Source organism: Eschrichtius robustus, chromosome 16, assembly GCF_028021215.1.
Source record: "Eschrichtius robustus isolate mEscRob2 chromosome 16, mEscRob2.pri, whole genome shotgun sequence".
In the NCBI taxonomy this organism is placed as follows: Eukaryota; Metazoa; Chordata; class Mammalia; order Artiodactyla; family Eschrichtiidae; genus Eschrichtius; species Eschrichtius robustus.
The window spans coordinates 21,714,201-21,740,378 of NC_090839.1; the positions used below are offsets into that span (position 1 = coordinate 21,714,201).

The following is a 26,178-nucleotide window of genomic DNA, read 5'->3' on the forward strand; positions in this document are numbered from 1 at the left end:
TAGGGAAGTTTCAAGGCCTAAGTGATGTAAGACAGCGTGGGAGGGGCTTCCCTCGTGGCGCAGTGGTTAGGAATCCACCTGCCAATGCAGGGAACACAGGTTCGAGCCCTGGTCCGGGAAGATCCCACACGTCGCGGAGCAACTAAGCCGTGCGACACAGCTACTGAGCCTGTGCTCTAGAGCCCATGCTGCGCAACAAGAGAAGCCAACGCAATGAGAAGCCCGCGCACCGCAACGAAGACCCGGCACAACAACAACAAAAAAAGACACCGTGGGAGGATTCTGGCTCTGGGAACACCCCGCAGCAATCCATATCGCCCTGCCCTTGACACAGGGGGAACCACGGGGAGATGAGGACAGATCTGAAGCCAGGAGAACAAGAGGCCCGAGGAAGGGTTGACCCTGAGGCGACGCCACACCGGGCCTGGACCCGCCCAATCCCCCACCCCCCCCCCACCCCCCCCCCCCACCCCCCCCCCGCCCCAGACCCTTTTACCTTAAGCATCACGTCCAGTATTTCCGCTGTTGCCTGAGGGGCCTCCATTAAGCTGTAATCAATCCCAGCGAAAATGTCCATCTCCATGGTGACTGTGAACGGGGGGGGGGGGGGGGGGGGGGGGGGGGGGGGGGGGGGGGGGGGGAACGGCAGAATTAGGAGGCCGGCGAGGGAGAAGGGGTGAGGGCTCTGGCTGACCCACACTCTCTGTGACTTTCTTCAGAGGCCCCTGCCCCTCCACCTTAAGCCCCTCCACCCAGCCCAGTGCTGGGGGCAAAGAGCTCCTTTGCCAAGAAAGAGATGACATGGGTTCTTCGGTTCCACTGGTGATTTAGCCACAAGGGGGCTGGTATGCTTAGCCCAGAGCCTGAGCAGTTTCCAGAGTCTCACATACTCAGACACACAGTCACACACACACACAGACACATAGACACACACACACATACCCTGAGGGCAGGAGGAACTCAGGTCTGGCAGCCCTTCCACACCTAGGAAGCCACACAATAGGAAAAATTCTTCAGCCGAAGCTATTGCTCCCCAGGTTTACAACCAAGACCTTGATCTTCCGGGAAACCAGCCTCCTACCAGTACGAACCAAATAACCAGGAAGGCTGGGCCGTGTCCAAAGGGCCCAGAGACTCCCTCCAAGGCCCTGGAGGGACGGGAGTTTTCTGTCCCAAGCACTTGGGTGTCTGTGCTTGCCTGGGTCTCTGCCGAAGGGGAATGTCAACAGGTGAGTGTGGAGGACCTGGGGGCCAAGGCATGAGAGAACACCTCAACAATTTGCCAGGGCCTGTTTCTGCCAACTTTATGTGTGTAGCCTAGATCCGGGGCCTCCACTTGCTACATGTGAAGGGGAAGAGGTGGTGTGAGGCGCTCCCTGCCCCACTGTTGGCAACAGCAAAGGACGGCAGCAAACCTACCTATCCAGCAGCTGGGGACTTATTAAATAAATGGAGACATCCGTTAAGATAGAACACTATGCAGCTATTAAAATGAATTCCCTGGTGGTCCAGTAGTTAGGACTCCGTGCTTCCACTGCAGGGGGCATGGGTTCAATCCCTGGTCAGGGAACTAAGATCCTGCAAGCCACGTGGCGTGGCCAAAAAAAAAAAAAAAAAAATGAGGTCTATTAAAACCACTTTGGAAAACTGTTTGGCAGGATCTGGTAAGGCTGAACCTATGCGCACCACAAGAACCTGTAATTTCTCTCCTGGGTATGTACCCAAAGATGTGCATCCACAGGAGCTAGAATGTTCACAGCACCTACCCACAATGGTCTAAAACTGGAACTACCCAAATGGCCTTCAATAGTACAATAGATAAATAAATGGAGAGACGTGGACACAGTGGATTACACAGCAGGAGAATGAATGAACTCACGATATGCAACAATATGGATTGACCTCATATTTTAAAGTTGAATAGGGCTTCCCTGGTGGCGCAGTGGTTAAGAATCCGCCTGCCAGTGCAGGGGACATGGGTTCGATCCCTGGTCTGGGAAGATCCCACATGTCGCGGAGCAACTAAGTCCGTGCGGCACAACTACTGAGCCCACGTGCCACAACTACTGAAACCCGTGCGCCTAGAGCCCGTGCTCCGCAACAAGAGGAGACACCGCAATAAGAAGCCCGCGCACGGCAACGAGGAGTAGCCCCCGCTCGCTGCAACTAGAGAAAGCCCGCACGCAGCAACAAAGATCCAACGCAGCCAAAAATAAATAAATAAAATAAATAGAAATAAATAAATAAATAAAATGTGTATCCTTTAAAAAAAAAAGTTGAATAGAGAAAGCCTCCAGCTCTTGATAAAAGACTCTACTGTATGGTTCCATTGATGTACAAAGTGCAAAACTAATCTTTTCTGGGAGAAGCTGGGTTGGTGGTCACCCTGAGGGGTGGGTAGTGTCAGAAGGAGACACGAGAGGACTCTGAAAGGCCAGTCGTCTTCTGTATATTGATCTGGAAGCTGGTACGTGCGTGTGATCAGTTCGTGAAAAATTTCTAAAAACTCTTCACTTATGATTTGAGCACTTTTCTCTCTGTATTAACTTCTACACAAAAGCTTTAAAAAATGAGATCAATTTATATGTGCTGATGTAAAAAGATCTCCAAAGTATACAAGTTACAAAAGAACAATGTCTCTATTATTATAGACTAAAATATATATTCATAATTGTGCATATTCATGAACAAAAGGAATACATATGTGAATGCATAGTCATATGCTTATGTATGTGTATATTTATATTTGTACATTCAAAGGAAATATCTGAGAGTATACACGCAAAACAGAGGTTACCTCTTGGAAGAAAATATGGGGAGAAAAGGGGATTTTAATTTTAACTTTCAACACTTCTATTCCATGTAAGGTTTTATAAGGAACATGTACGCACTTGTAAAAATTAGTAAAAATCAAGTATCCCAGGGATGGGTGGGGTGTCCTACCTGGCAGAGTTTGGAGATAAGGCTGTAGGTCAGAGGTCACCGAGTCCTGGATTATTTTGCAAATCTGAAAAATATGGGAAGAGAAAGCCTGAGTGAGTTCCCTGGCTTTGGTCTGGCCCTGTGCTAATTGCTTTAGTTCCATTATTTCACTTATTTGCTAATTGGTCATTGATTCTACAAAAATGTATAAGTGCTTATGATGTGCCAGGTACTGAGAAAGTAGAAATGATCAAAAACATGTCGGCCCCCATGTAGACCCCAATAGGGTCCAGTTGGACCTGTCAAAGTCCATCCCAGGACTGGAAATCGGAGCTAGGTAGTCACCTAAGCAGCGGATGAGGGGACATGGCTAGAGGCACCACCTGAAACTCCATCATGAAGGACCTTTTCCTTTGGGATGCCCTGGTCTCCCAGGGTCTAGAGTTGAAATAGCAGAACTAGACAATAAGTAGCAATAGCCACACAAATAAGTGTATACTTAACGCAGATACTTCTTAAATGTCATCACTTAACAGGTTAGCTGGATTGATCATTAGTCCCCATGTCCCCTGCTGCCCATGGAAGACTGAACCCTCTCATCCAGCAGACTACCACACACACTAAGCACTCAGAATTTTTTGCCCCAGTTGAGCTGCGTGCTTCTCAAGAAAAGGAAATGTGTGTTCTCTAACCTGTTTGCTTTCCTTGTTATTGCAATCACTCAAATTATTTCTTATGTAAACCCATGAAATATGACTGAGACAAGAGTTGTTTCTCTGAAAACCTATGTTTTCTTTCCTTCTTTTTTTTTTTTTTTTTGGCCATGCCTCATGGCTTGAGGAATCTTAGTGCCCTGACCAGGGATCAAATCTACACCCTCGGCAGTGAAAGCACGGAGTTCAAACCACTGGACCACCAGGGAATTCCCAAAAACCTATGGTAAGTGTTTTGGAAAGGTGAGTTGCTTAAAGAAAATGCTGGTAAATTGGTGTGGACCAGAAAAGCTTACAAGGAAGACAATCATAAAAATCTAGAAGGATTCTGCATTGGGACTGCTTTGCAAATGTCTTTAGATTCTCATTGTGGTTAAAGAAGTCTGAGCTGGAATTTGTAGCAGATGCATGTTGAATGAAAGAGGGACAGTGCAATGCCAATCAAGAGACTGTTTACAAAGAACAGTTCCGGGCCTAGGTCAACTGAATTTACATTTACTGTATCTTAAAACATTTGGATTCATATGTAAATATTTTCTTTGTTCAGGTGTGCGTGAGTGAGTCCTCACTTTAAACAGTTTTTTTGATTAACCATCTATCACCTATGGTGCAAACGGATGCACAGATACAGCGGAGGGGCATGTGGGCAGGGGGGTCCAAGAGCATGGATGGGGCCCTGGCCTAGTGAGGGGGTCACCGACGGCTCCTTTGAAGAGGTGGCATTTTAAGGGCAAGCTAAAGGGTGAGCAGGCATAAACCAGGCACAGGGTTGTGGGGAAGGACTAAGCTGGGGGTTGGGCAGACAAGGGGTGAAATCTTCACCTCCCTTTGCAGCTGGCCCAGTTTCTGGGAGAAGAGTTTGGTAGTGGGGAGCTGCCAGAAATAAAGCAAAGAGGTGGTGAGGAACCTTCATGGCTGGTTTCAAAGGAGCCAGGAAACTCTGTCGACCTCACCCAATGGGGGAAGGGAGGCCTTCAGGTGCTTCAGCTCCAGACACGCAGTAAGGTCTCCCAGAGAGGCAGGTTGGGGCAGTGGTTAAGGGTGTAGTAGGGAAGTCTGAAAACCTGGGTTCAAATCCTGCTAAGTCTCCACTGGCTGTGTGACCTTTGCAGAATCTCTCTCTGCTTTGGGGTCCTCACCTCAGGATACAGTGACAAGGCCCAGTGCTTTCCAGGGTGTTTGGCGGGGGGTGGGGTGAGGTTATAAGATGATGAGTGTATATGGCCCAGAGAGTAAGCACTCAGCAAGGACTCATTATTCTTAGCCCTGCCAGTCAGATACCACAGCCCTCCCTGAATGGGGAATCCGAGCGGTACTGCACCAGGCACTTAGTTGTCCTGGGAGAAGATTTCTGAAGCCCTATAAAGATCAGGAGTCAGGACTTCCCTGGTGGCGCAGTGGTTAAGAATCTGCCTGCCAATGCAGGGGACATGGGTTCGAGCCCTGGTCCGGGAACATCCCACATGCGGCTGAGCAACTAAGCCCGTGCGCCACAACTACTGAGCCTGCGCTCTAGAGCCCGCGAGCCACAACTAATGAGCCCATGTGCCACAACTACTGAAGCCCGTGCGCCTAGAGCCCGTGCTCTGCAACAAGTGAAACCACTGCAACGAGAAGCCCGCGCACCACAACGAAGAGTAGCCCCCGCTCACCGCAACTAGAGAAAGCCCACGCACAGCAACAAAGACCCAACGCAGCTAAAATAAATAAATTAATTAATTAAAAAAAAAAAGATCAGGGGTCAGGGGAGATCTCCATCTTTCCTGAGACACCAGCCCCTGCAAGGCCTTTGGTACAAGCTGCTCCAAGCTCCAGGAAATTCAAATCCTGATCTAGCCTCTTGTCAACAAGGTGACCACTGAACAAGTTACTCCACGCTCAGAGCCTTCTCTGTCAAATGTGGGAAACGGTATCTCCTTCAGAGGCTGTGGTTAAGATCCAGCGGCATTGCCTATGTGAAGTGATTAGTACAGTACTCTTAGCCAAACCACAGGCTCAACAAATAGCCACCATTATTATTACAAATAAGAATAGTTATACAGTGACACATTCTGTATAACATTAATTATATTAATTTATCAAAATAATATATCAGGGTAACTTATTACCCTGATAATTATTATATTATTATTAATTGTAATATGGTACTATTTTTATACATTATTATTATTAATCATTATTATCTCCATCATCAACAGGGGAGTATAAATCTAAACCACTGAAGAATATTATGTCCCACTCAGAAAGGCATGGCAACGTGGCAATTGGCGATGGGGTGCTTGAGAAGGAGGCTGGCATATTTCCCAAGCTCACCTAGACCCCAGGACACCAGGATAAGACAAGGAACAGAAGGCAGCTTGCTGCATCCAATCTGTGGGGTCTGCATGCTATTCTCTCTTCAACCACCAGGAGGCACTCAAAGCCAAACCAGATGTTGAACCAAGAGCGGTGTGTGCGCGTGTTTTTTCCTCCTTTGTTACTTTCTCCTTCCCAAGCACAGTCATTGCTACAGACACAGCTCCAGGTATATGATACCCCAGAAATGGGATCTTGGGGTGAAGTGAGTGAGTGGGAAAACTGAAAGTTAACATGAAACCTCTTTCTTTGAGCCAGAGATTCCAAAATTTGGAGATTTCACATAATTTTTTAATGGGAAGAACTGACACTCTGTTGCTGCTTCCGCGCGTACAAAGCAGGTGCTCATCGCCCAGGTAGGAACCAGAACTCCCACCTGGTCCACACACTCCCAAAGTTTCCTGCTTGGTCTCTGCAGGCACCTAAGTGTTGATTTTCTTTTTTGCGTTTGTGGCCTGCAGGGCCGGGGCGGGCGGTGAGCAAGGCCAAGCAGGCGTCTCCATTTGGCCCCTGCTGCTTTACCCTTGGCCAAGCATCTAACCATTTTCTGTCTAACTGGATAGACTCGGAGTCCAGAGACCTACATTTTGCCCCCAGCTTTGCCACACACCAGCTTCATGACCTTGATTTGTCCTCTCTGGGCCTTGAGCCCAAGTGTGCCTGGGCCAGCCCCTAGGGCTGTTCAAGGCCAGAGCCCATTAAGGACTTGGGCCCAGCCCCTTGAGTGGCTCGGCAGTGCCAGCCACTTGGACATTCTTACCTTGCTCTCCAATACTCTTCGGAACTTGGACTCGATCTGATGGTGGAAGAGATTCAGCAACCACCTGGGGAGAGAAGCACGGTGGACGATCAGCTGTGTGCCACTGAGTGCAGGGACAGTGGGGCAGTAGGGAGAGCCAGGCCAGTCCCCAAGGGAGCCCTCCCCACCCCATTCTGGTCCCCTGCTGGGTCCCAGAATCCTGGATGGGACGAATATGCAGAGTCCCAGTTCCAGCACACTCACTGATTCAGTGCATCTGGCATCCCAGCCCCCTGCTGTGCCCCAAAGTCAGTAGATTTGGGGCAGGGGCTGGAGAATCCATGTTTTTCTAATCAACAAAACTGAGACTTGAAGAGACTTGCTCAAGGGTTTATATATTTTCCACAAACTCTCCTTTGGCCAAAAGTCTTTGTGTTCCTTCAGTAGCCAAGTTGCACTTGCCTGTTGGTGGTGAAGTTTGTTTTTTGGTGGAAATGGCACACCAGTACTCCGAGCTTATATCTGCTTCTGTTAATCTCAGCAGGTCCCCCAAAGAATTACCTCCAAGTGCACGTGATATACCCATGCATTACGCCTGGACCCTCATGCTTATCGGTGGCCAGGCCCTGGGCTGGATGGGCCTCTGGCTGCAGCCAGGGGTCAAGCTGGTCAGTGTCCCGATGGTGACCTACCCCAAATCTCCCGACATGTGCACCTCCACATCATGGATGGGGCTGCTGCAGCTAGAAACAGCGACCTTGGGTCTCCCAGAGGGCTCGCTGCCCAAGAGGAGATTGACTGAAATGGTGATGCCCTTGACCTTCACGTCAAAGGAGCCGTCCAGTTTCCTAGAGGAGATAAGAGAAGTAGTAATTGATTCCTAGACTAGGGTCGGCCACCATTTGGGGGGAAAATATAAATCTCAATTCTTACCCCCAAATAAGTGAAGCTGCAGTAAAAATTTAATTACAAATATTTATTACAAAGCAAAGATTTATTACAAATAAGACCATAAAAGATCAAGAAGAAAGCTTGGGTTCATTTACTTATGGTCAGGGATGGGCAAAAGCCTTTCTAGGTTAGATCCAAGTCTCAGAAGCCATAAAGGAAATGGTGGATAAACTGGCCAGCACTGAAAATTAAAACTTTCGTGAACAACAACAAAAAAATTGCATATGCAAAGTAAAAAAAAATTGCATCTTGATCCAGGCAAAGAGCTAATTTCCGTGACATGTGAGCTAATATATGCGTTAATTTCCTTAACACACAAAGAACAAGCCTATACAAAGAAATAAGGAGAGCACAAAAGGAAAAAAAAGAGATCAAAGATATGAACAGGAAGTTCAATTGCAAATAAGCACATGAGAAGTTATTAAAAATGAAAATAACAATGATGCCAGTTTTCACCTAACAGGTTGTTAAAAAGTTTAGAAGTTTTCATACCCAGTGCTTGTGAAGATATGGGAAAACAAAACACTGGTTGGGAAAGCACATCTAGAACACAAACTGGTGGGATCTATCCTGATTTTAACCACAAATCTTTGGCCCAGTAATTTTACTTCTAAGTCTTTACTCTGTGGCTCGTCCAGTCAAGATATATGTGTGGGGCAGCTCACTGAAGCATCATGGCTAATAGCAAGAAGTGAGGAAACAACCTTAAATGTCAACTAGTTGGGATAGGTTCAGTAAGTTGTGGGCATCTATGCTATGCAGCCTTTAAAAAGAATGAAGCCAAATGTGGTCTAGTTATACAGTGAAATATTACCCATCCATACAAAAGAATAAAGCACTGATGCATGCTGTAGTGTGGATGAACCTCAAAAATATTATGCTACATGACAAAAGTCAGAAACAAAATGTCACATACTATACGATTTCATTTATATGTCCTGGATTGGCAAATCCATAGAGACAGAGGCGGGTCGGTGGTGGCCCAGGGCTGGGGGAGGGGGAAATGGGGAGTTAGTGCTTAATAGGTATGGAACATCTTTTGGGGTGATGGAAATATTGTAGGACTAGGTAGAGGTGGTGGTTGCACAACACTGTGAATGTACTAGATGCCACTGAATTGTATACTTTAAAATGGTTAATTTCATGTTATGTGAATTTCACCTCAATAAAAATATTACAAGGACTTCCCTGGAGGTCCAGTGGTTAAGACTTCCCCTTCCAATGCAGAGGGTGCGGGTTTGATCCCTGGTCAGGGAGTTAAGATCCCACATGCCTCGTGGCCAAAAAACCAAAACATAAAACAGAAGCAATATTGTAACAAATTCAATAAAGACTTTAAAAGTGGTCCACATGAAAAAAAAAAAATCTTAAAAAAAGTTACATTAAAAAAAAGTTTAAAAAAAAGAATGAGGTAGATATTCATATGCTCATATAAGAGATCTTGAAGAGTATGGCCTGATTCCTGTCATGTAAATTGAATAAATATGCAAATATAGGTGACCTATATACTGAGCATCTTTCTAAAGCAGTGTTGTCCAACAGAAATAGAATGTGAACTACATGGGTAATTTAAAATTTTCTAGTAGCCACATTAAAAAAAGCAAAAGGAAAAAGGTGAGAATCATTTTAATAGTGATTAAAATGAATCATTTTAATGATTCATTAAAAGTGAATCATCATTTAATATGATTATCATTTCAACATGTGATCAATGTAAAAATTATTAACGAGATTTCTTATGTTCTTTTTTTGTGCTGAATCTTCAACTCTGGTGTTTTACACTTACGACAGATCCCCATTTGTTCCAGCCACTTTTCATGTATTCAGTAAGGACATGTGGCCAGAGGCCACTGTGTAGGACAGGGCAGGTCGCCCATAGTTGCCCTCCTGTTATGGGCTGAATTGTGTCCCCCCAGATTCAAATGTTGAAGGTCCCTCAGTAACCAGAATGTGACTGTGTTTGAGACAGTGATTCAGTTAAAATGAGACCATTAGGGTGGGCTAGAGTCCAATCTGTCATTCTAAGAAGAGGAGATTTGGACACACAGAGAAGCACCAGGGATGCAGGCTCATGGAGGGATGACCATGTGCAGACATGGCAACAGAGCAGCCATCTGCAAGCCCAGGAAAGAAGTCTCAGAAGAAACTAAACCTGCCCACATCTTGATCTTGGACTTCCAGCCTCCAGAAGTGTGAGAAAATAAATTTCAGTTGTTGAACCCCCTAGCCTGTGACATTTCATTATGGCAGCCCAAGGAGACTAACCCACCTTCCATCCAAGGACCTCAGAGGTCAGAGAACAGTTCAAAGTGCTGGAGAGGTCATGCCCCTGAGAGCTACCCCTGACCAATGGCAAACAGGAGGTTGGGGTACCTCAGAGGTGTGCTCTGCCTACACTGTCCCCAGGGGTCCCTGGGAGGGTTGAGCTCCAGTAGCTGCCAAGCCGACCTCCTTCTTCCCCACCTCACTTCTGCACACCTCCTCTATGTTTCCTTAGGTCGCTCCCCAGATAAAGTACTTGCACTTGAATTCTTGCCTTGGGGTCTGCTATGGGGGAAGCTAGGAACACCTTGGACCCAAGAAGGGTGGAATGAAAGCCAAAGCCAAGGTTCCGAGGGCCTGGAAGCAGAGTCAACTTACAGTATCCGCTTGCGCACCTTCCACTTGCCCTTGACTCTGATGAAGGAGTCGGAGATGGAGAAATGCAGGCCATGGCTGGGGAGGGGCTTCAGAGCAGAGCCGAGCAGCTCACAGCTGTGGATGTCCAGGCTGGAGAGAGACCCACAGAAGCGGCATCAGCCCGGAGGCAGAGGCAGGTCCAGCCTCAGCAGGGGTCTGGCTCTCGCCCCCATCCTACGGGGACTAGGCCAGCTGAGCCTGCATCAGGCAGGCTTCTGGCTCCCCACACTTACCTGCTGTGTGCCCTGCACTGACCAGGCAGCCATGTCAAGTATTTTACATGCATTATGTCAGTTTGTCTCACAGAGGAGTTCAGCACTGTTCAGGTTCCCTTTTTACAGAGGGGGACATAGAACCTCTCAGAAGGGATGCATTTGCCCAGAGCTGCGCAGTCAGGATCAGAGCTCATGTGCCCCTGGCTGGGGTCCTGAGTAGGGTGCATAGATGCACCCCATCATCCCTTTCCTCCACACCTCCAGGTGGGGGAATCAGATTCAGAGAAGGCCGAAGGCAGCCTCAAGAAGAGACACAGAAGGGCTGGGAGAAGCAAACCAAGATGACATGTATTGTGGAGCCATCAGTGGGAAAAGAATGGTCAAGTACCATCTTCTTTGCCCGGTACACAGTAGGTGCCCAATAGATGTTTACTGATGGACTGAATCAAAAAAGGACTGAATGAAGCCATCAGTGGTGAGCAGAGAAGTGCGTGACGAGCTGTGGGCTCAATTGCCCCCGCTCCATTGTCAATCCTTCAAAAAAGTGTTTGATGCCTTTTTTTAAAAAAGCATCAGCTGCTCAGGTCTAAATATCCTTTGAAGACTCAGCTCAAATGCCACCGCGTCCAGGAAACTTTAGCTGACTCCTCCAGATGTGCCAACCTCAGGGCTAAGAGGGCTACTACATCTAAAATTTAAGGTTTTTTTAAAACAATGTTTAAGGTCTATCTTCCCTTCCAGGCTACATCCAGTGGCCAGGCCAGAGCCTGGATTATCCCTCCAAAGAGGTAGCAAGTTATCCCCATTTTACAGATAAGGAAGCTGAGGCTCAGGTCACACAGCTAGCGGGTCTTCATTAATATTTGTTGTATGAATGAATGAAGGGGCCCAAGTTCCTCCCAGAACTTCCCTCTGAATTCTGCGAGGAACCATCCCACCGTCTGCCCCAGAGAAGTCCCGAGCCAGTCCTAGGGCTCTCCCTCCCTTCCTCTCCGGACCCCCTCGGCCCCTGCCCAGTCACCTCAGAGCCCCACCTGTGGAAGTCATAGTGCGCATTGCCGATGTATTTGATCTTGACGTCCCCACTGAAGTCGGGCAGTGTGATATCATGCAGTTTACTCTGCAGAGCCACCAGCTCCTCTTGGGCCACTGTGGATGGGAAAAAGCTGGGAGTCAGCTTAGTCAGCCTGCCTCCCTCTAAACCCTTCAGTGGCTCACACCTGCCCTGGGGAAAGAGGTCGACTTCCTGATTAGCATTAATTACAGTTGCAGGTTATTGAGCCCCTCTAGAGCACCAAGTAGCAAGAGAAACACTCAGGAGCATCACTGCATTTCTGGTGGGGTAGTTATGTTCATGCCCATGTTATGGATGAGGAAACAATGCCTTTGTCAGCAGCTCCGAGAGGGAGGAGTGCTGTGTGCTTGGTGGGTGGCCCTCTTTCCTGTCCTTCATGGCATCTAGCCTGTGTAGAAGCGACTGTAAGGATTTTAGGGCTAGGATTCTGGTGTTGGCAACCTTTCTAGGTGGGTGACCTTGAGCAAGTTTTCAACCTTGGTGTTCTCTGTCTGTCAAATAGCAATGATAATAATACTTTCCTCACTGGGGTGGCATGAGGGTTAAAAGAGATCATTGCAAAGCAAAAAGGGGCTGACAGGATAAAAAGCACCCTTGCTTATCCTTTTTGACCCACCTCCTAGAGAAATGGAAATAAAAACAAAAATAAACAAATGGGACCTAATGAAACTTAAAAGCTTTTGCACAGCAAAGGAAACCATAAACAAGATGAAAAGACAACACTCAGAATGGGAGAAAATATTTGCAAATGAAGCCACTGACAAAGGATTAATCTCTAAAATATACAAGCAGCTCATGCAGCTCAATATCAAAAAAACAAACAACCCAGGCCAAAAATGGGCAGAAGACCTAAACAGACATTTCTCCAAAGAAGATACACAGATTGCCAACAAACACATGAAAGGATGCTCAACATCACTAATCATTACAGAAATGCAAATCAAAACTACAATGAGGTATCACCTCACACCGGTCAGAATGGCCATCATCAAAATATCTACAAACAATAAATGCTGGAGAGGGTGTGGAGAAAAGGGAACCCTCCTGCACTGTTGGTGGGAATGTAAATTGATACAGCCACTATTGAGAACAGTATAGAGGTTCCTTAAAAAACTAAAAATAGAACTACCATATGACCCAGCAATCCCACTGCTGGGCATATACCCTGAGAAAACCATAATTCAAAAAGAGTCATGTACCACAATATTCACTGCAGTTCTATTTACAATAGCCAGGACATGGAAGCAACCTAAGTGTCCATTGACAGATGAATGGATAAAGATGTGGCACATGTATACACTGAAACATTACTCAGCCATAAAAGGAAACGAAATTGAGTTATTTGTAGTGAGGTGGATGGACCTAGAGTCTGTCATACAGAGTGAAGTAAGTCAGAAAGAGAAAAACAAATACCGTATGCTAACATATGTATGGAATCTAAAAAAAAAAAATGATTCTGAAGAACCTAGGGGCAGGACAGGAATAAAGACACAGACGTAGAGAATGGACTTGAGGACACGGAGAGGGGGAAGGGTAAGCTGGGACGAAGTGAGAGAGTGGCATGGACATATATACACTACCAAATGTAAAATAGCTAGCTAGTGGGAAGGAGCCGCATAGCACAGGGAGATCAGCTCATGCTTTGTGACCACCTAGAGGGGTGGGATAAGGAGGATGGGAGGGAGACGCAAGAGGGAGGGGATGTGGGGATATATGTATATGTATAGCTGGTTCACTTTGTTATACAGCAGAAATTAACATAGCAATGTAAAGCAATTATACTCCAATAAAGATGTTAAAAATAAATAAATTAATTAATTTAATTTAATTTTTTTAAAAAAGCACCCTTGCTTGGTGCCTGACACATCAGGTACTCAGTAAATGCAGGGTTTATGTCATTAAAAATATGGAAAGGACCAAAATGTCCAACTCTGGAGGACTGGTTACATTTACACAGTGGAAAGGAGCAAAAGGCAAATTTTGCCTGATCTAGGGTTTAAATATAAACAGCATTCGCTAGGACTTTCTGTTTATTTGAGGTATGAGAGACCCAGGATTCTGCCCTCAGGGAGGGTGTGTGTACACAGATGACCAGGGGTCTCCCCGACTCCGCCTCATACCACTTTGCAGTCCTCCCTCCAGCAAATGCATGAGCCAGTCTCTCTGCCAAAATGCTATCTCTTGTCCCTGGTTAACGTATCTTTTCTACCTCACCTCCTCCAAGAACCCTTCCTTGATTTCCCTCTCTGTCCCCAGCCAATCTGGGCTCCCAACGACTCTACCTGAGGGAATGTTATTACCCCAGTGAACAGATAAGGCAATTGAGCCTCCATAAATGTGAGGAGCAGCCCTCCATCTAGTACTGAGGGGAGCGGTGTATAAATACCCTAGATCCCTTGCCCCTTGGACAGATTATTTCTGAGGCTTTGTTTTAGCATCTTTTAAAAAAATACTACAAATGAATCAATATGCAAAACAGAAACAAACTCACAGACATAGAAAACAAACACGGTTATGAAAGGTGTGGGGGGAGGGATAAATAAGGAGTATGGGATTAACAGATACAGACTGCTGCACATAAAATAGATACGCAACAAGGGTTTACTGTATAGCACAGGGAACTATATTCAGTATCTTGCAATAACCTATAATGGAATATAATCTGCAAAAAAAAAAAAAAAGCCTGAATCAGTTTGCTGTATACCTGAAACTAACACAATATTGTAAATCATCTATATTCCAATAAAAAATAAAATATAGTCCTACTTTTGCCCATTCTTTAAAACTGAGGTATAACATCCATAGAGGTATAACCTAAAGGGCACTAATCTTAAAGGTATTGCCAGGTAATTTTTACATGTTTATGCACCCATGTAGCCGCCGCCCAGAGCAAGATGCAGGGCATTCCCAGCACCCCTTCAGGCTCCCTGTGCCCCTTCCGGGTGGTAACCACCATTCTGACATCAGTTTTTTAAAATTAATTAATTAATTAATTAATTTATTTATTTATTGGCTGCGTTGGGTCTTCGTTGCTGCACGCAGGCTTTCTCTAGTTGCGGTGAGCGGGGGCTACTCTTCGTTGCAGTACGCGGGCTTCTCATTGCGGTGGCTTCTCTTGCTGCGGAGCACGGGCTCTAGGCGCGCGGGCTTCAGTAGTTGTGGCGTGCGGGCTCAGTAGTTGTGGCTAGTGGGCTCTGGAGCGCAGGCTCAGTAGTTGTGGCGCACAGGCTTAGTTGCTCTGCAGCATGTGGGATCTTCCGGGACCAGGGCCCAAACCCGTATGCCCTGCATTGGCAGGCGGATTCTTAACCACTGCGCCACCAGGGAAGTCCCTAGTTTTTTTTTGTTGTTTTTTTTTAATATATATTTTTTTGTTTTTTGTTTATTTTATGGCTGTGCTGCACAGCATGTGGGATCTTAGTTCCCTGACCAGGGATCAAACCCATGCCCCCTGCATTGGAAGTGCAGAGTCTTAACCACTGGACCGCCAGGGAAGTCCCTGACATCTAGTTTTAAGGCATATGTTTTCAAACTTGAGCAAAAATTTTCCAGTGGAACTGTTCCCATCACTGAGGCGGTAGCTGGTTTAATCATATTGCCTCTCCTGGCCACCTTGCCTTTCCCATCTCACATCGCTACTCTCCTACGGTGTTTCCTGGAACCATCTCCCAAATCAACTACTCGCACCCAAATCTTTATCTCTGTTGGCTAGTGGGGAACCCAGCTAAGACAAGTAACGTGCCCAAGTGGCCCAGGGGTTGGGTGACGAGGCTAGAACCCGAGCCAGGTTTGCCTGACTGGGAAGTCTGCATTACCCGAAGGGAGAGAGTCCCCTCTGTGTCCCCCGCCGTACCCAGAGCAGCCTGGGGCCAAGCGGGTCAGCCAAGTCCAGCCAACAACCGCAGCTCCTTACCATACTCCAAGCCCTTGTCGGTGATCCTGGCGACCAGGCCAGGGTTGGCACCCAGGGCCCCGGGGGTGTATGTGAGCATCATTCCCAGCAGGAGGGAGGACAGGGCCCCAGCCAAGGTCCCCATCCTGGGTTCCCAGAGGGCTGGGCCAGGTCTGTCGCAGCCTTAGGCTGGGCCCAGCTCCCTTAAGTAACTGAGGCCTGAGGTCTGGGGCGGCTCCTGAGTGGGGCGGGTTCCTGGAATCCGAAGGGGAGGCCTAGTGACTGGAACCTGCTTGCGACACTGTTGGGGTCATGGGTCATACTTAAAAGCCTGTTGTCGCCGTCCCGGGTGAGAGGATGGGTTGGCCTGGGCCCAGGTGACACTCTCTGTCCCCCGTTCCCACAAAGAGACCCCACGTTCATTTCCAGGAAGGCCCGGTTTTATAGACAAGGAAGCTGAGGCTCAGAGAGGCCAGGTCACCGGCTCAAGCTCACACACCCGGCAGGTGGCAGAGCCGGGAGTCCAAGCCAGCTGAGTTATACTCACCTCAGTTTATGTAAAAAAGAAATCTCCGTCCCACCCCCGCTCCCCAACCCCGATGGGAAAACAGGCTTCTCAAGCCTTGCTAGTGGTAAAATTTTCTGGAAGGCAACTTGGCAAATCCTTAAACACCTGCATGCCCAGTGACCCAGTAATTCTACTTCTGGAACTTGGCTCTAAGTACAGAATTAAGTCAGTGTGGAAATATGTCACAGCAGTAGGATGCCCTTTGCTGCTCCGTGTGACATCAGCAAGGTCGGAGTGGGACCCAACCTAAGGCGTTCAACAAAAGCGCACTGGGTATACTAACTATCATACGTTTAAAGTGAGACTGCAGAAATAAATGTATCTCTTGATACTTCAGAAAGATGCTTATGAGGGTCTCATTGTCAATGGCATCATAGGGTGGAGTTCTATTTCTTTGTTCTATTCTCACGTTTGCCAGTCTAGAAAATTCTTAGCAAGGAGTTATGAGGGATTGTTTCTGGTTGGATGGGCAGGACTATGGGTGTTTTGAAAACCTTTTTGTTTGCTGGTATTTCAATTTTTATTTTCTTGGGATATATTGTATTTGCAGTAAGTAAAGAAGATAAAATTTTATTTTGGGAAACAAAATTTATAGTAGGGATTGTGCTTAATATGTAGGGATCTCTCCCCTCCCAAGGACTCCCTATATTCGTGAGTTTTGTTTTGCCCCCACCTCCAGGAAGCCTTCCCCGATCACCTCCATATTTCCCTGGATTAGAGGAAGGTCCTCCTCTGAGATCCCAGAAACCTTTGTACTTTCTCCATCATAGTATTAACCGCTCTCTGCTTTTCTGTAATTGTGGTACTTTAAAAATATGTCCACAAATTCTTTGATACTCTTTCCATCGAAAAGTGGGGTCTCTGTGTCTTCACCTCGAAATTGGGTGGGTCTTTGGACTGCCTCAACACACTGACTGTGGCAGGAGTAACAGGGTTTCTTCCCAGGGGGTCATAAAAGGCACTGGATTTGGGGCTGGGATCAGAACTTCCCACGCTGAGCGCAGGGAAGCCCACACTGGGGCCTCTCTGCTCCTCTGTGTCCTATTGTTTCTGTCCATCAGGCTGAGGTTTTTCGGGTCCTGTGTCCCAACCCCCAATCCCCCTGCAAGTAGCCTGAGTGCTCCTGAGGGCAGGGCTGAGCCTTGTGAATCCTGTGATCCTTCCAGCTTCGGGTGGGAACTGGCAGGATAGCAGCATTTATTGAGCACCTACTATGTGCGGGGCACCATGCTGGTTACGCCACACCCCCTCTCGGCCCTGCAGCAGCCCTTTATGGTGAGTATTGAAGTCTCGTTTTGAGCTGAAGAAACTGAGGCTCAGAGGGGTGAAGTGATTAAGCCATAGTCACCCAGCAGGGGTTTGAACCCGGATCTGTGAGATGCCATTACAAAGCGATGGTCAGAGAAGGCTTCTCTGAGGTGACATGCTGAGCTGGGACCCTAAGGATGAGGAGGAGGTGGCCTTTGGAAGAGCCATTCCAGGCCAGTAAAGAACAAGGACAAAAGCCTGGCAGCAGTGTGCCTGGCGGCATCTGCTCCCTGGACTCTGCCTGCGGAGGTGGGGAGGGGCGCTGGGCTGGGAGCCGGGAAACCAAGTTTCCGATCTGGCTTCTGCCTGGCCATGGGGCCCTCAGCAAGCCTTGTTTCCTCCTGTGCCTAAGTTTCCCTCTGTAAAATGAGGGGGACAGAGCAGGTGACTCCCATGGGCCCTTCCAGCTTGGAGACGAGGGAGGACAGTCTAGAGAGTGGGGATCTCATGGGGACACAGATGTCACTCTTCCTCTGGCAGAGTTCTGAGAATGTCCAGGCTGGGGGCTGTTTACAGGGGCAGGAGTTCCCATAGCAGTGAGCTTTGGACCTTAGAACTTCCCCGGCTGGCCAGCGTGCCCCATGGGCCCGGGCCCGGCCTCCACCGCCACAGGTGCCCACCCCCAGGTCAAGGTCCCTGCTCGTGACCCAGGACCCAGCAGAGGCCCCTGGGAGCAGCATGAATCCAACACTGGTCAGAACCCCTGCACTTTTCTCCTACCACTCTGTCCATCCACCTCCACGAAAGCCAAAGCCGCTGTCACTCCCTCACCATCAAGTCCTACAGCAGAGAAAACGCTCTCCCTTTTAACAGGAACGGTGTTTACTGTGTTCTGATTACAAAAGTCCAGAAGGTCGGAGGTCAGGAAGAGAGCAGGGTCAGGGCACTTCTCCCTGCTTCCTCCTTGCTTTGGATTTTAGGTCTGGCCGTGGTTGCAACACTCTTGACACTCCTCTCGCCCTTGGCTCCAGCCTCCCCATCTCCCCCCCAGGCTGGGACATCCCGACTGCTTTCTTTGTGGCTTCAAGCCTAGGGAGGCTGGTTCCTGGGGGCCTCCCATCCTTCACAGGTTTCCTTAAGCCTATCCCCCAGCTCTATAAATAGCCCCTTCATTCGAATCCCAAGAACCATCTGAGCTGGATTCTGATTTCCTGCCTAGACCCTGATTGACACAGTTGGTACACTGAGTATTTCTTCTGTTATTGACCTTTTGTAGCAAATGCCTTCCTCTCCTGGAGAGCTCTGAATTCTTTTCCAAAGTCTGAACAGGTCTTGTGCGGGAACAGTAGCCTGTGAGACAGAACTAAAAGTACACAGCAACCCTCACTCTGCCACCAAGGATGTCTCTGGGGGCCACCTTCCATAGGGAGGTGATATCCTCTTGGATCTTGAAGGTCACACGTGGTTTTGCAGAGGAGAGAGCCAAGAGCCGTCCAAGAGAAGGAAGCAGGGTGTGTCGAAACACAGAGCCAGAACACGTGACGCACTGGCAGCAAGGAAGCCTGGGTCCCTGTCTAGGCTCTGCTCCTGATGGGCTGTGTGACACGGGGTAAACCATGCCCCTCTCTGATCCTCACTTTGCCTCCAAATGCAGATGAAGGTGTTGGACAAGGACAGTGTTCCTCGGATCCCAGGGATCTCATTTATTTATTTTATTTTAAAATTTATTTTCATTGACACATAATTGACAGGTAAGTTTAAGCTGTACAACGTGTTGACTTGATGTATTTATATATTGTAGTATGATCATCACTGTAGTGTTAGCTGACACCTCTATCACAGCACACAATTATCATTTCTTTTTTGTGGTGGGAATAATTAAGATCTAGTTTCTTAGCAACTTTGAAGTTTATGATACAGTATTGTTGTCTGTAATCACGATGCTGTGCATTAGACCTACAGGACTTATTTATCTACTAGTTCCAAGTTTGGACCCTTAAATATCATCTCCCCAGTTCCTCCCCACCCCACCCCAGGCTCCCAGTAATCACCATTCTACTCTCATTTTTATGAGCTCAGCTCTTTTAGATTCCACATATAAACGATATCATACAGTATTTATCTTTTTTTTTTGCTTAGCATAATGCCCTCAAGGGCCATGTTGTTGCAAATGACAGGATTTCCTCCTTTTTCATGGCTGAATAATATTCCATTGGGTATAGATATACAAATGTCAGATGTGGAGATAAGGGAATGCTTGTAGACTGCTGGTGGGAATGTAAATTGGTACAGCCACTAGGGAAAGAGTATGGAAGTCCCTCAAAAGATTAAAAATAGAACTGCTGTATGATCCAGCAATTCCACTTCTGGATATATATGCAAAGGAAATGAAAACAGGATGTTGAAGAGATATCTGCACCCCTGTGTTTATTTATTTATTTTTAATTATTATTTATTTATTTTTATTTTTGGCTGTGTTAGGTCTTCATTTCTGTGCGAGGGCTTTCTCTAGTTGCGGCGAGCGGGGGCCACTCTTCATCGCGATGCGCGGGCCTCTCACTGTCGCGGCCTCTCTTGTCGCGGAGCACAAGCTCCAGACGCGCAGGCTCAGTAGTTGTGGCTCACAGGCTTAGTTGCTCCGTGGCATGTGGGATGTTCCCAGACCAGGGCTCGAACCCGTGTCCCCTGCATTGGCAGGCAGATTCTCAACCACTGCGCCACCAGGGAAGCCCCACCCCTGTGTTTATTGCAGCGTTATTCACAATAGCCAAGACATGGAAACAAACAAGAGTCCGCCAACGGATGAATGGATAAGGAAGTTGTGGTATGTATATATATACCAGGGATCTTGTTAAATACAAATTCTGATTCATCACATTCCTTTGGGAGCTGAGACTCTGCTTTTCTAACAAGCTCCAGGTGGTGCCAATCTTGGACCGTACTTTGAGAACAATGGACTAAGTGGGCTCCAAGTTCCCTCCAAGCTCAGTGATTTTATACCTCTGTTCACTCTTATTTTCGGGGCAGTTTTCTATGATGGTGCCTGCACTCCAGAGCACATAGGCTCTAGTTGAAGAGAAGGATGTCGTGAAGACCTGCCTTTTTGGAGCTCTGTAGGCACTTTGGAGTTTGATGTCTATGGCTGCCCCCTCTCCCAACCCAGTCACATGCAGATCTGTGATGTGTGTGCATGAACACACACACACACACACACACATGCATGAGCCCTGAGGCATGTGGATTTACAGAAAAAAAAAATAGTACTGTCAGTGCCGATCCAATGTGGTTTGAGATTGTGTCACCTACTTGGGATGCCAGGAGATGTCACCTACTGAAGCAGGGCTGGCCACGAGGGCACACAGCTTCTCACCCCAGGGAAACTCTAAGGAACTTGAAAACCCTCCCATGTCTCCCTCCACCCCTCCTCCGCCTCTGCAATTGGCAGCATCTAAAATCCGAGCCATAGCCTCATTTCACCAGGTCTTGATAGCTTTGGGGACCCTAAGGAGTTTCTGTTAAAATGAAAATGTCTCAGCAAGAAAAGATTCTTTAATATTTGCCAGAGTTCACTTTATTGGATTCCTTTCCTGGAAGTCCAGAGGGCCCTTGCTTTTACAGAAGGGGAGGCTGAGACGGAGGGAGGGAAGACCAGCCACACAGTGAATCCATCACTGAACCCAGATTTCCAGCCAGGCAGTGGTTCTGATTCTTGGGGTCAGGCCCAACCAGGCAGGCAGCCCTGGATCAGACTTTGAAAATCATGACAAAGTGGTTTTGGATTCAAATCCTAGATCATTTAAAAAATAAATATTTATTGAGTGTCACCCGTACGGCAGGCATTGGGAAGAGAACTGTGGCAAGCCAGATATAGTCCGTACAGTAGAGTGAGAATTAGTGGGTTTATTAATATTTAGTGCCAACTCTGATTACTGCGTGTCAGATACTGTATCACAGATTTCACATAGATGTGATTCTCATAACAGTGCTTTGAGATGGGTATTATTATGATCCTAATTTTACAGATGAGAAGACTGAAGGCCAGAGGCTTAATGGCTCAAGGTCACACAGCTGGTAAACAGCAGAGCAGGCATTTGAATCCACGGTGTCTGGGACCACAGCTTCTGCTTTTAACCACCATGGCATGAGCTCATCAATGGTACCACTCATTCCTCACAACAACCTCGCACCACAGAGGAGGGCAAGGTTTTACCTCTACTTTTCAGAGGAGGAAATAGAGGATTAGAGAGGTTAAGTACCATTTGGAAAGTTGTGCAGCCCAAGAGCGGTTGGGTTGACACCTCTTCTTCTCTCCCCCTGTAGGGTACCCCTCCTTCATATTTAAGTCAGCATTGCCAAAAGGAGCCCCAAGTGGGCAATGCTTAACCAGAAGTGAAGCTGCTCTGATGATGAGATTTTAGGCAGTCCAGAGTGGACAGTTCAATTCTTTTTTCTTTAACACCTTTATCAACATATTTCATGTACCATAACATCCACCCATTTCAAGTGTACAGTTCAGTGGGTTTTAGTATAGGGTTGGCCAAAAAATTCGCTCGGGTTTTTAATGGGGAAACCCGAACGAACTTTTTGGCCAGCCCTATATATTCACAGGGTTGTGCAACTCTCACCATAATCTAATTTCAGAAGATTTTCTGCACCCCCCCCCCCCCGAAAGAAACCCTGTACCCATTAGCTATCATTTGGAGTGAGCAGTGCTTAGCCTGAAGGGAGAAGCTGTTCCAATAGTGGTTTTGTAGGCAGCGCGGCAGATAATTGGGAGTGTGTTGGGGGGATGTTCCTCACATCAGACCTCCAAACAACTGCCTATTTCTCAGCCATTAGTAAGAGGTCTCCAGGGCACACTGTGTTCCACTCACCAGTCTTTTTTTTTTTTTTTCGTTGCTGTGCATGGGCTTTCTCTAGTTGCGGCAAGCGGGGGCTACTCTTTGTTGTGGTGTGCGGGCTTTTCACTGCGGTGGCTTCTCTTTGTTGTGGAGCACAGGCTCTAGAGCACAGGCTCAGTAGTTGTGGCATGCGGGCTTAGTTGCTCCGCAGCATGTGGGATCTTCCCGGACCTGGGCTCGAACCCGTGTCCCCTATATTGGCAGGTGGATTCTTAACCACTGAGCCACCAGGGAAGTCCCACTCACCAGTCTTTAGATCCAAGAAATAATTGCGCTTTTTTCTATAGAAAGTGGGGCAGGGGCTGCCTGAATGTTTTGGAAAGTAGAGGGTAGGTGTGGGAAGGCCTGACCATCTCCAAAGAGAGGAAGTGAGGGTGGGAAAAAGCAGGGTTATGTCCCCTTACTTATCTGTTATGCTCCCACCCCAGCCAGAGGGGTCTTTAAAAAGTGTGAATTAGATTGTGTCCTTCTCCTGCTCAAAACTCTCCAATGGCTTCCCTTATTTTCTGGAACAAAATCCAGAGTCCTTAACAGTCTTCAAGGCCTCCCAGCCTCATCCCATGCTGTGCTCCATTCGCCCTCTTCCAGCCTAACAAGCTGCTTTTTTCTGTTCCTATTCAGTGCGTCCATTAGTCTTTGGCAAACAGAAAAAGTGCACCCTCTTGGAGGACAAATTAGAGAAAGGGTTTTGTTCCCTCAGCCTGGTGCCTTTTTACAGTGCACGGCCTAGGCAACTGAAACCAGTAGTCCTGCCTTCAATATGCCAAGCCCCAAACAGGCAAGATTTGCACATCTGGGAGGAGTGGAAAGAGCATGGGCTCTGACGACATAAAAGGCAGGAATCCCAGCTCTGCCACTGACCAGATGTGTAATCCAGGGAGTGACTCAATCTACAAGGACTGAACAAATCTCACCCTGGGGGATGGAAAGTGCTGTGAGGATTAAATGAAATCATTAGTGTGCTGTGCTTGATCAATGTCCCTCCCTTCCCCTGTGTGGCCCCAGAGTCTCTACCTCCATTTAACAGAGAATCAATGATGTTAGTAGAAGCATGTACATTTTTCTTTTAAAATTGAAACAAGTTTTTTATCTGCTTTTCCTCACTGCAATATTTCTCTCCATTTTTACTAGCACCAGCCTGGATGAAGTCTGAAGGACAACAGACTCCTAATTTATGCCTACCCACTTCCACTCTTGCCCTTCTAATGTTTTCAGAAGTCACATAAAAATTATTTTAAAACGAAATCTGGTCATGTCATCCGTACACCACTGCCTGCTTCAAGCTCTTCTTCATTCTTCTGGTCTCAGACCAAATGTCAACAGCTAAGGAGGCTTTCCAGGAATGTTCAACCAGTTTCAAGTACAGCGCTATTAGGACCCATCTAATGGCCTGAGTTAGCCACACCTGATGTTCCATGATAGGAAATGGCCCAAAGTCCCCAGGGAAACTCACCAAGAGTCCAGCAACAGTCTGGGCTGGTGATCGGGCTTCCACACCAGCCTGGAGAGTCATGGGGAAGTGTTAATTGCAGCTGAGAATGTGACTGACTAAAAACTCCAAAGGGCTCTGTCCCCTGGCTAAGTGCTCTGCTTTGGGCCCAATGGCTGGGCAGGAAAGCATGACTAAGAGAGCCATCAAGGTGGAGCCCAAGTGTGGGGCAGAGAAAACGGGCTGTGCAGGATAAGCGCTCAATAGCGACCCCGCGTGGTGGTGACAGGAGCAACAGCCGCGGTAGATGACTACACAGGAAGACAATGGGCGGTGCGGAATCACTGTTCAACAGCGACAGCATGTGGCAGTGGCAGGAACAACAGCCCAATGGACAGAGCCACTCTACAGACCTCTGCCTGACGTTGGGAAGACCCACTCCCTTTGGACTAAGTAAACCCCGATTATTCTTGGGAATTGTGGAATGAAGGATGCCCTCAAAAAGGGACAGTGGGAGTTTCTGCTAAGGAAGGCATGTGGGGGACTCAAGAAATTAATTAGAGAACTAAAAAGAGGTGATTGTATCTTGGCCACACTGGGTACAGCCAATGAACGAATGAATGGACATAAAACAGGAAGAAACCATACCATCACACAGAATTCCACAGAAAAAACAGGGTTTTTGTTTTTTGTTTTTTGTTTTTTTAATGTTGTGTGAAGCACAAAGAGAAATATTGTGATTACAATTGAAATGCAATTCCTGGAGGAAATATCCATGCAGTCTTAGCCCTTGAAAGAAATTCATAATCCCTAAAATACACACCACACACTTTTCCAAGGAACAAGGTTCCCATGTTTAGAACATTTCTGAATCTGAGTTCAGGGAAGTTTGCAAGAGTCTCTGAGTCAAGAGCTAGAGAGGGAAGCCTGGAGGGAGGCAGCCCGTGCCCCATGGGGCCTGTCAGGAGCGGGTGCTGACAGCCCCTCACTTCCCGATGTGATTGACAGCCCCCAGCACCCATGGGGACTTCAGCTGTAGCGGACATCTGCACCGAACAGCAGGAAATCCTGGGGGAGAGATGAGAAGGCCGTCATCAGCCAGAAGAGTACCCCTCATTTGTGAATATGGGGATGCTGGGTTTTTAGAAGGAAACTTTGGGATCCTGTCTGTTGGGAAGGAGAGAGCGGAGCAGGCCTGTCTGCTGACAGAAAGGCAGGAGTGAGTGGGGCGGGGGGCACCTGGCATCCCACCCCTGGGGTCTGCCCATCAGTGGCTGCCAAGGCCCGTGAATCTGTCAGCAGCTTCTCTGCCAGCTGTTCTCTTCTCAGACGTGGAGACCCCCGGGCTGCTGGGAAGGCCTCCACTTGTCATCCCTGCCTCTTGGCAGCTCCAGGGAGCCCTCCTTGCAATCAAAGTTGCAAAACCACTTCTCTTTTGCTCCTTCCTGCCCTTTACTCAGGATTTTCAGAAATGAAGGAATTAAATTGTGCCTATGGGGTCATTTTTTTATTTTAAGGATGAACTTGGTAAAATGTGGGGAACGTGGGGATGTGTTTCCTCTGCTCGCTCAGCTATTTCTCTACTGTCTCTTAGCCCTGGTAGTTCTCCCATTAAGTTTAAAGAATCAGGGATTGATGGGCTGGAAGTTGGGGGTGAGGGAGAGGGAGGAAGCTGGGTGGAGGTTTCCCAGGAGGGCCACCAGGTCATCAGGAAGCCATGGACAGCGGTAAGGAATGTAAGAGTGGGTGATGCTTTCCTTGCAGAGTTATCAGCTTTGTTGGGACATAGTGGGTTTAAGGATGGAGGCACCGAGGAAACCAGCGTAGGTACACTTCGGGCACGTAGAAGACACTGGAAGCACGGCCGGGTTGCTGGGCGGCACAAAGGTGGCTGTTGAGCCTGAGTTGATGAAAGTGACCAGGGAAAGCAATAGTGGGGGAAGGGCGGAGGCCGGGGCAGGAACCCTGGAGAACTCCCACTGGCAGGGGAAGGAGAAACCAGCAAAGGAGACCAAACAGCCCAGTGAGAGGTGGCTGGAAAACCAGGAGAGGGAATCTTCAAAGCTAAGAGAAGAAAGCATTCCATGGATGGGGAAAATAGTGTCAGATGCTGTTGGGGGTCAGGCTGAGGGAAAGGGAAGAGGAGGCCGTCCATTCCGGTATCTTAATCTGCCAGACCCTGCACTTTATACCCCAGGGCCTAGAAGGATGCTGGATGCAAAGGAAGGCATGTGACACCTATTTGTCAAGTATTTAAGTGCATCCACCTTATAAAAGAGGCTTTGGGGCCACCACATGAGTTCCATTTTTACCAAGTGGAGGGTGGGAGTGGTGCAGCCCATGGTTAAAAGCAGGGACCTGGCTTTGACTTTGGACTTCATGTAATGGCCGTGCGGCTTTTCTGAGTCTTAGCATCTGTTCTCTGTTTAGTAACAGCGCCCACCCTCTGGGATTGTTGTAAGGGTAGAAAGCGCTTGATCCAGAGCTGACA

At 47.7% G+C, this 26,178-nt stretch overlaps 2 protein-coding genes across 2 annotated transcripts in view; both read right to left on the minus strand.

The window, feature by feature from the left end:
- The window catches only part of LBP (lipopolysaccharide binding protein), a 27,541-nt gene extending 11,811 nt beyond the window's left edge, over positions 1 to 15,730 (minus strand). Inside the window, exons 1-7 of the mRNA XM_068565618.1 lie at positions 15,563 to 15,730; positions 11,609 to 11,723; positions 10,321 to 10,449; positions 7,422 to 7,577; positions 6,751 to 6,814; positions 2,944 to 3,007; positions 497 to 588 (exon numbers count right to left, since the gene is read on the minus strand). Coding sequence (XP_068421719.1) covers positions 497 to 588; positions 2,944 to 3,007; positions 6,751 to 6,814; positions 7,422 to 7,577; positions 10,321 to 10,449; positions 11,609 to 11,723; positions 15,563 to 15,686 — 744 coding nt within the window. The 5' untranslated portion in view covers positions 15,687 to 15,730. The remainder of the gene's footprint in view (positions 1 to 496; positions 589 to 2,943; positions 3,008 to 6,750; positions 6,815 to 7,421; positions 7,578 to 10,320; positions 10,450 to 11,608; positions 11,724 to 15,562) is intronic.
- Positions 15,731 to 24,716: 8,986 nt separating this feature from the next.
- Positions 24,717 to 26,178, minus strand: part of BPI (bactericidal permeability increasing protein) — a 29,465-nt gene continuing 28,003 nt past the window's right edge. Inside the window, exon 15 of the mRNA XM_068523789.1 lies at positions 24,717 to 24,755. Coding sequence (XP_068379890.1) covers positions 24,717 to 24,755 — 39 coding nt within the window. The remainder of the gene's footprint in view (positions 24,756 to 26,178) is intronic.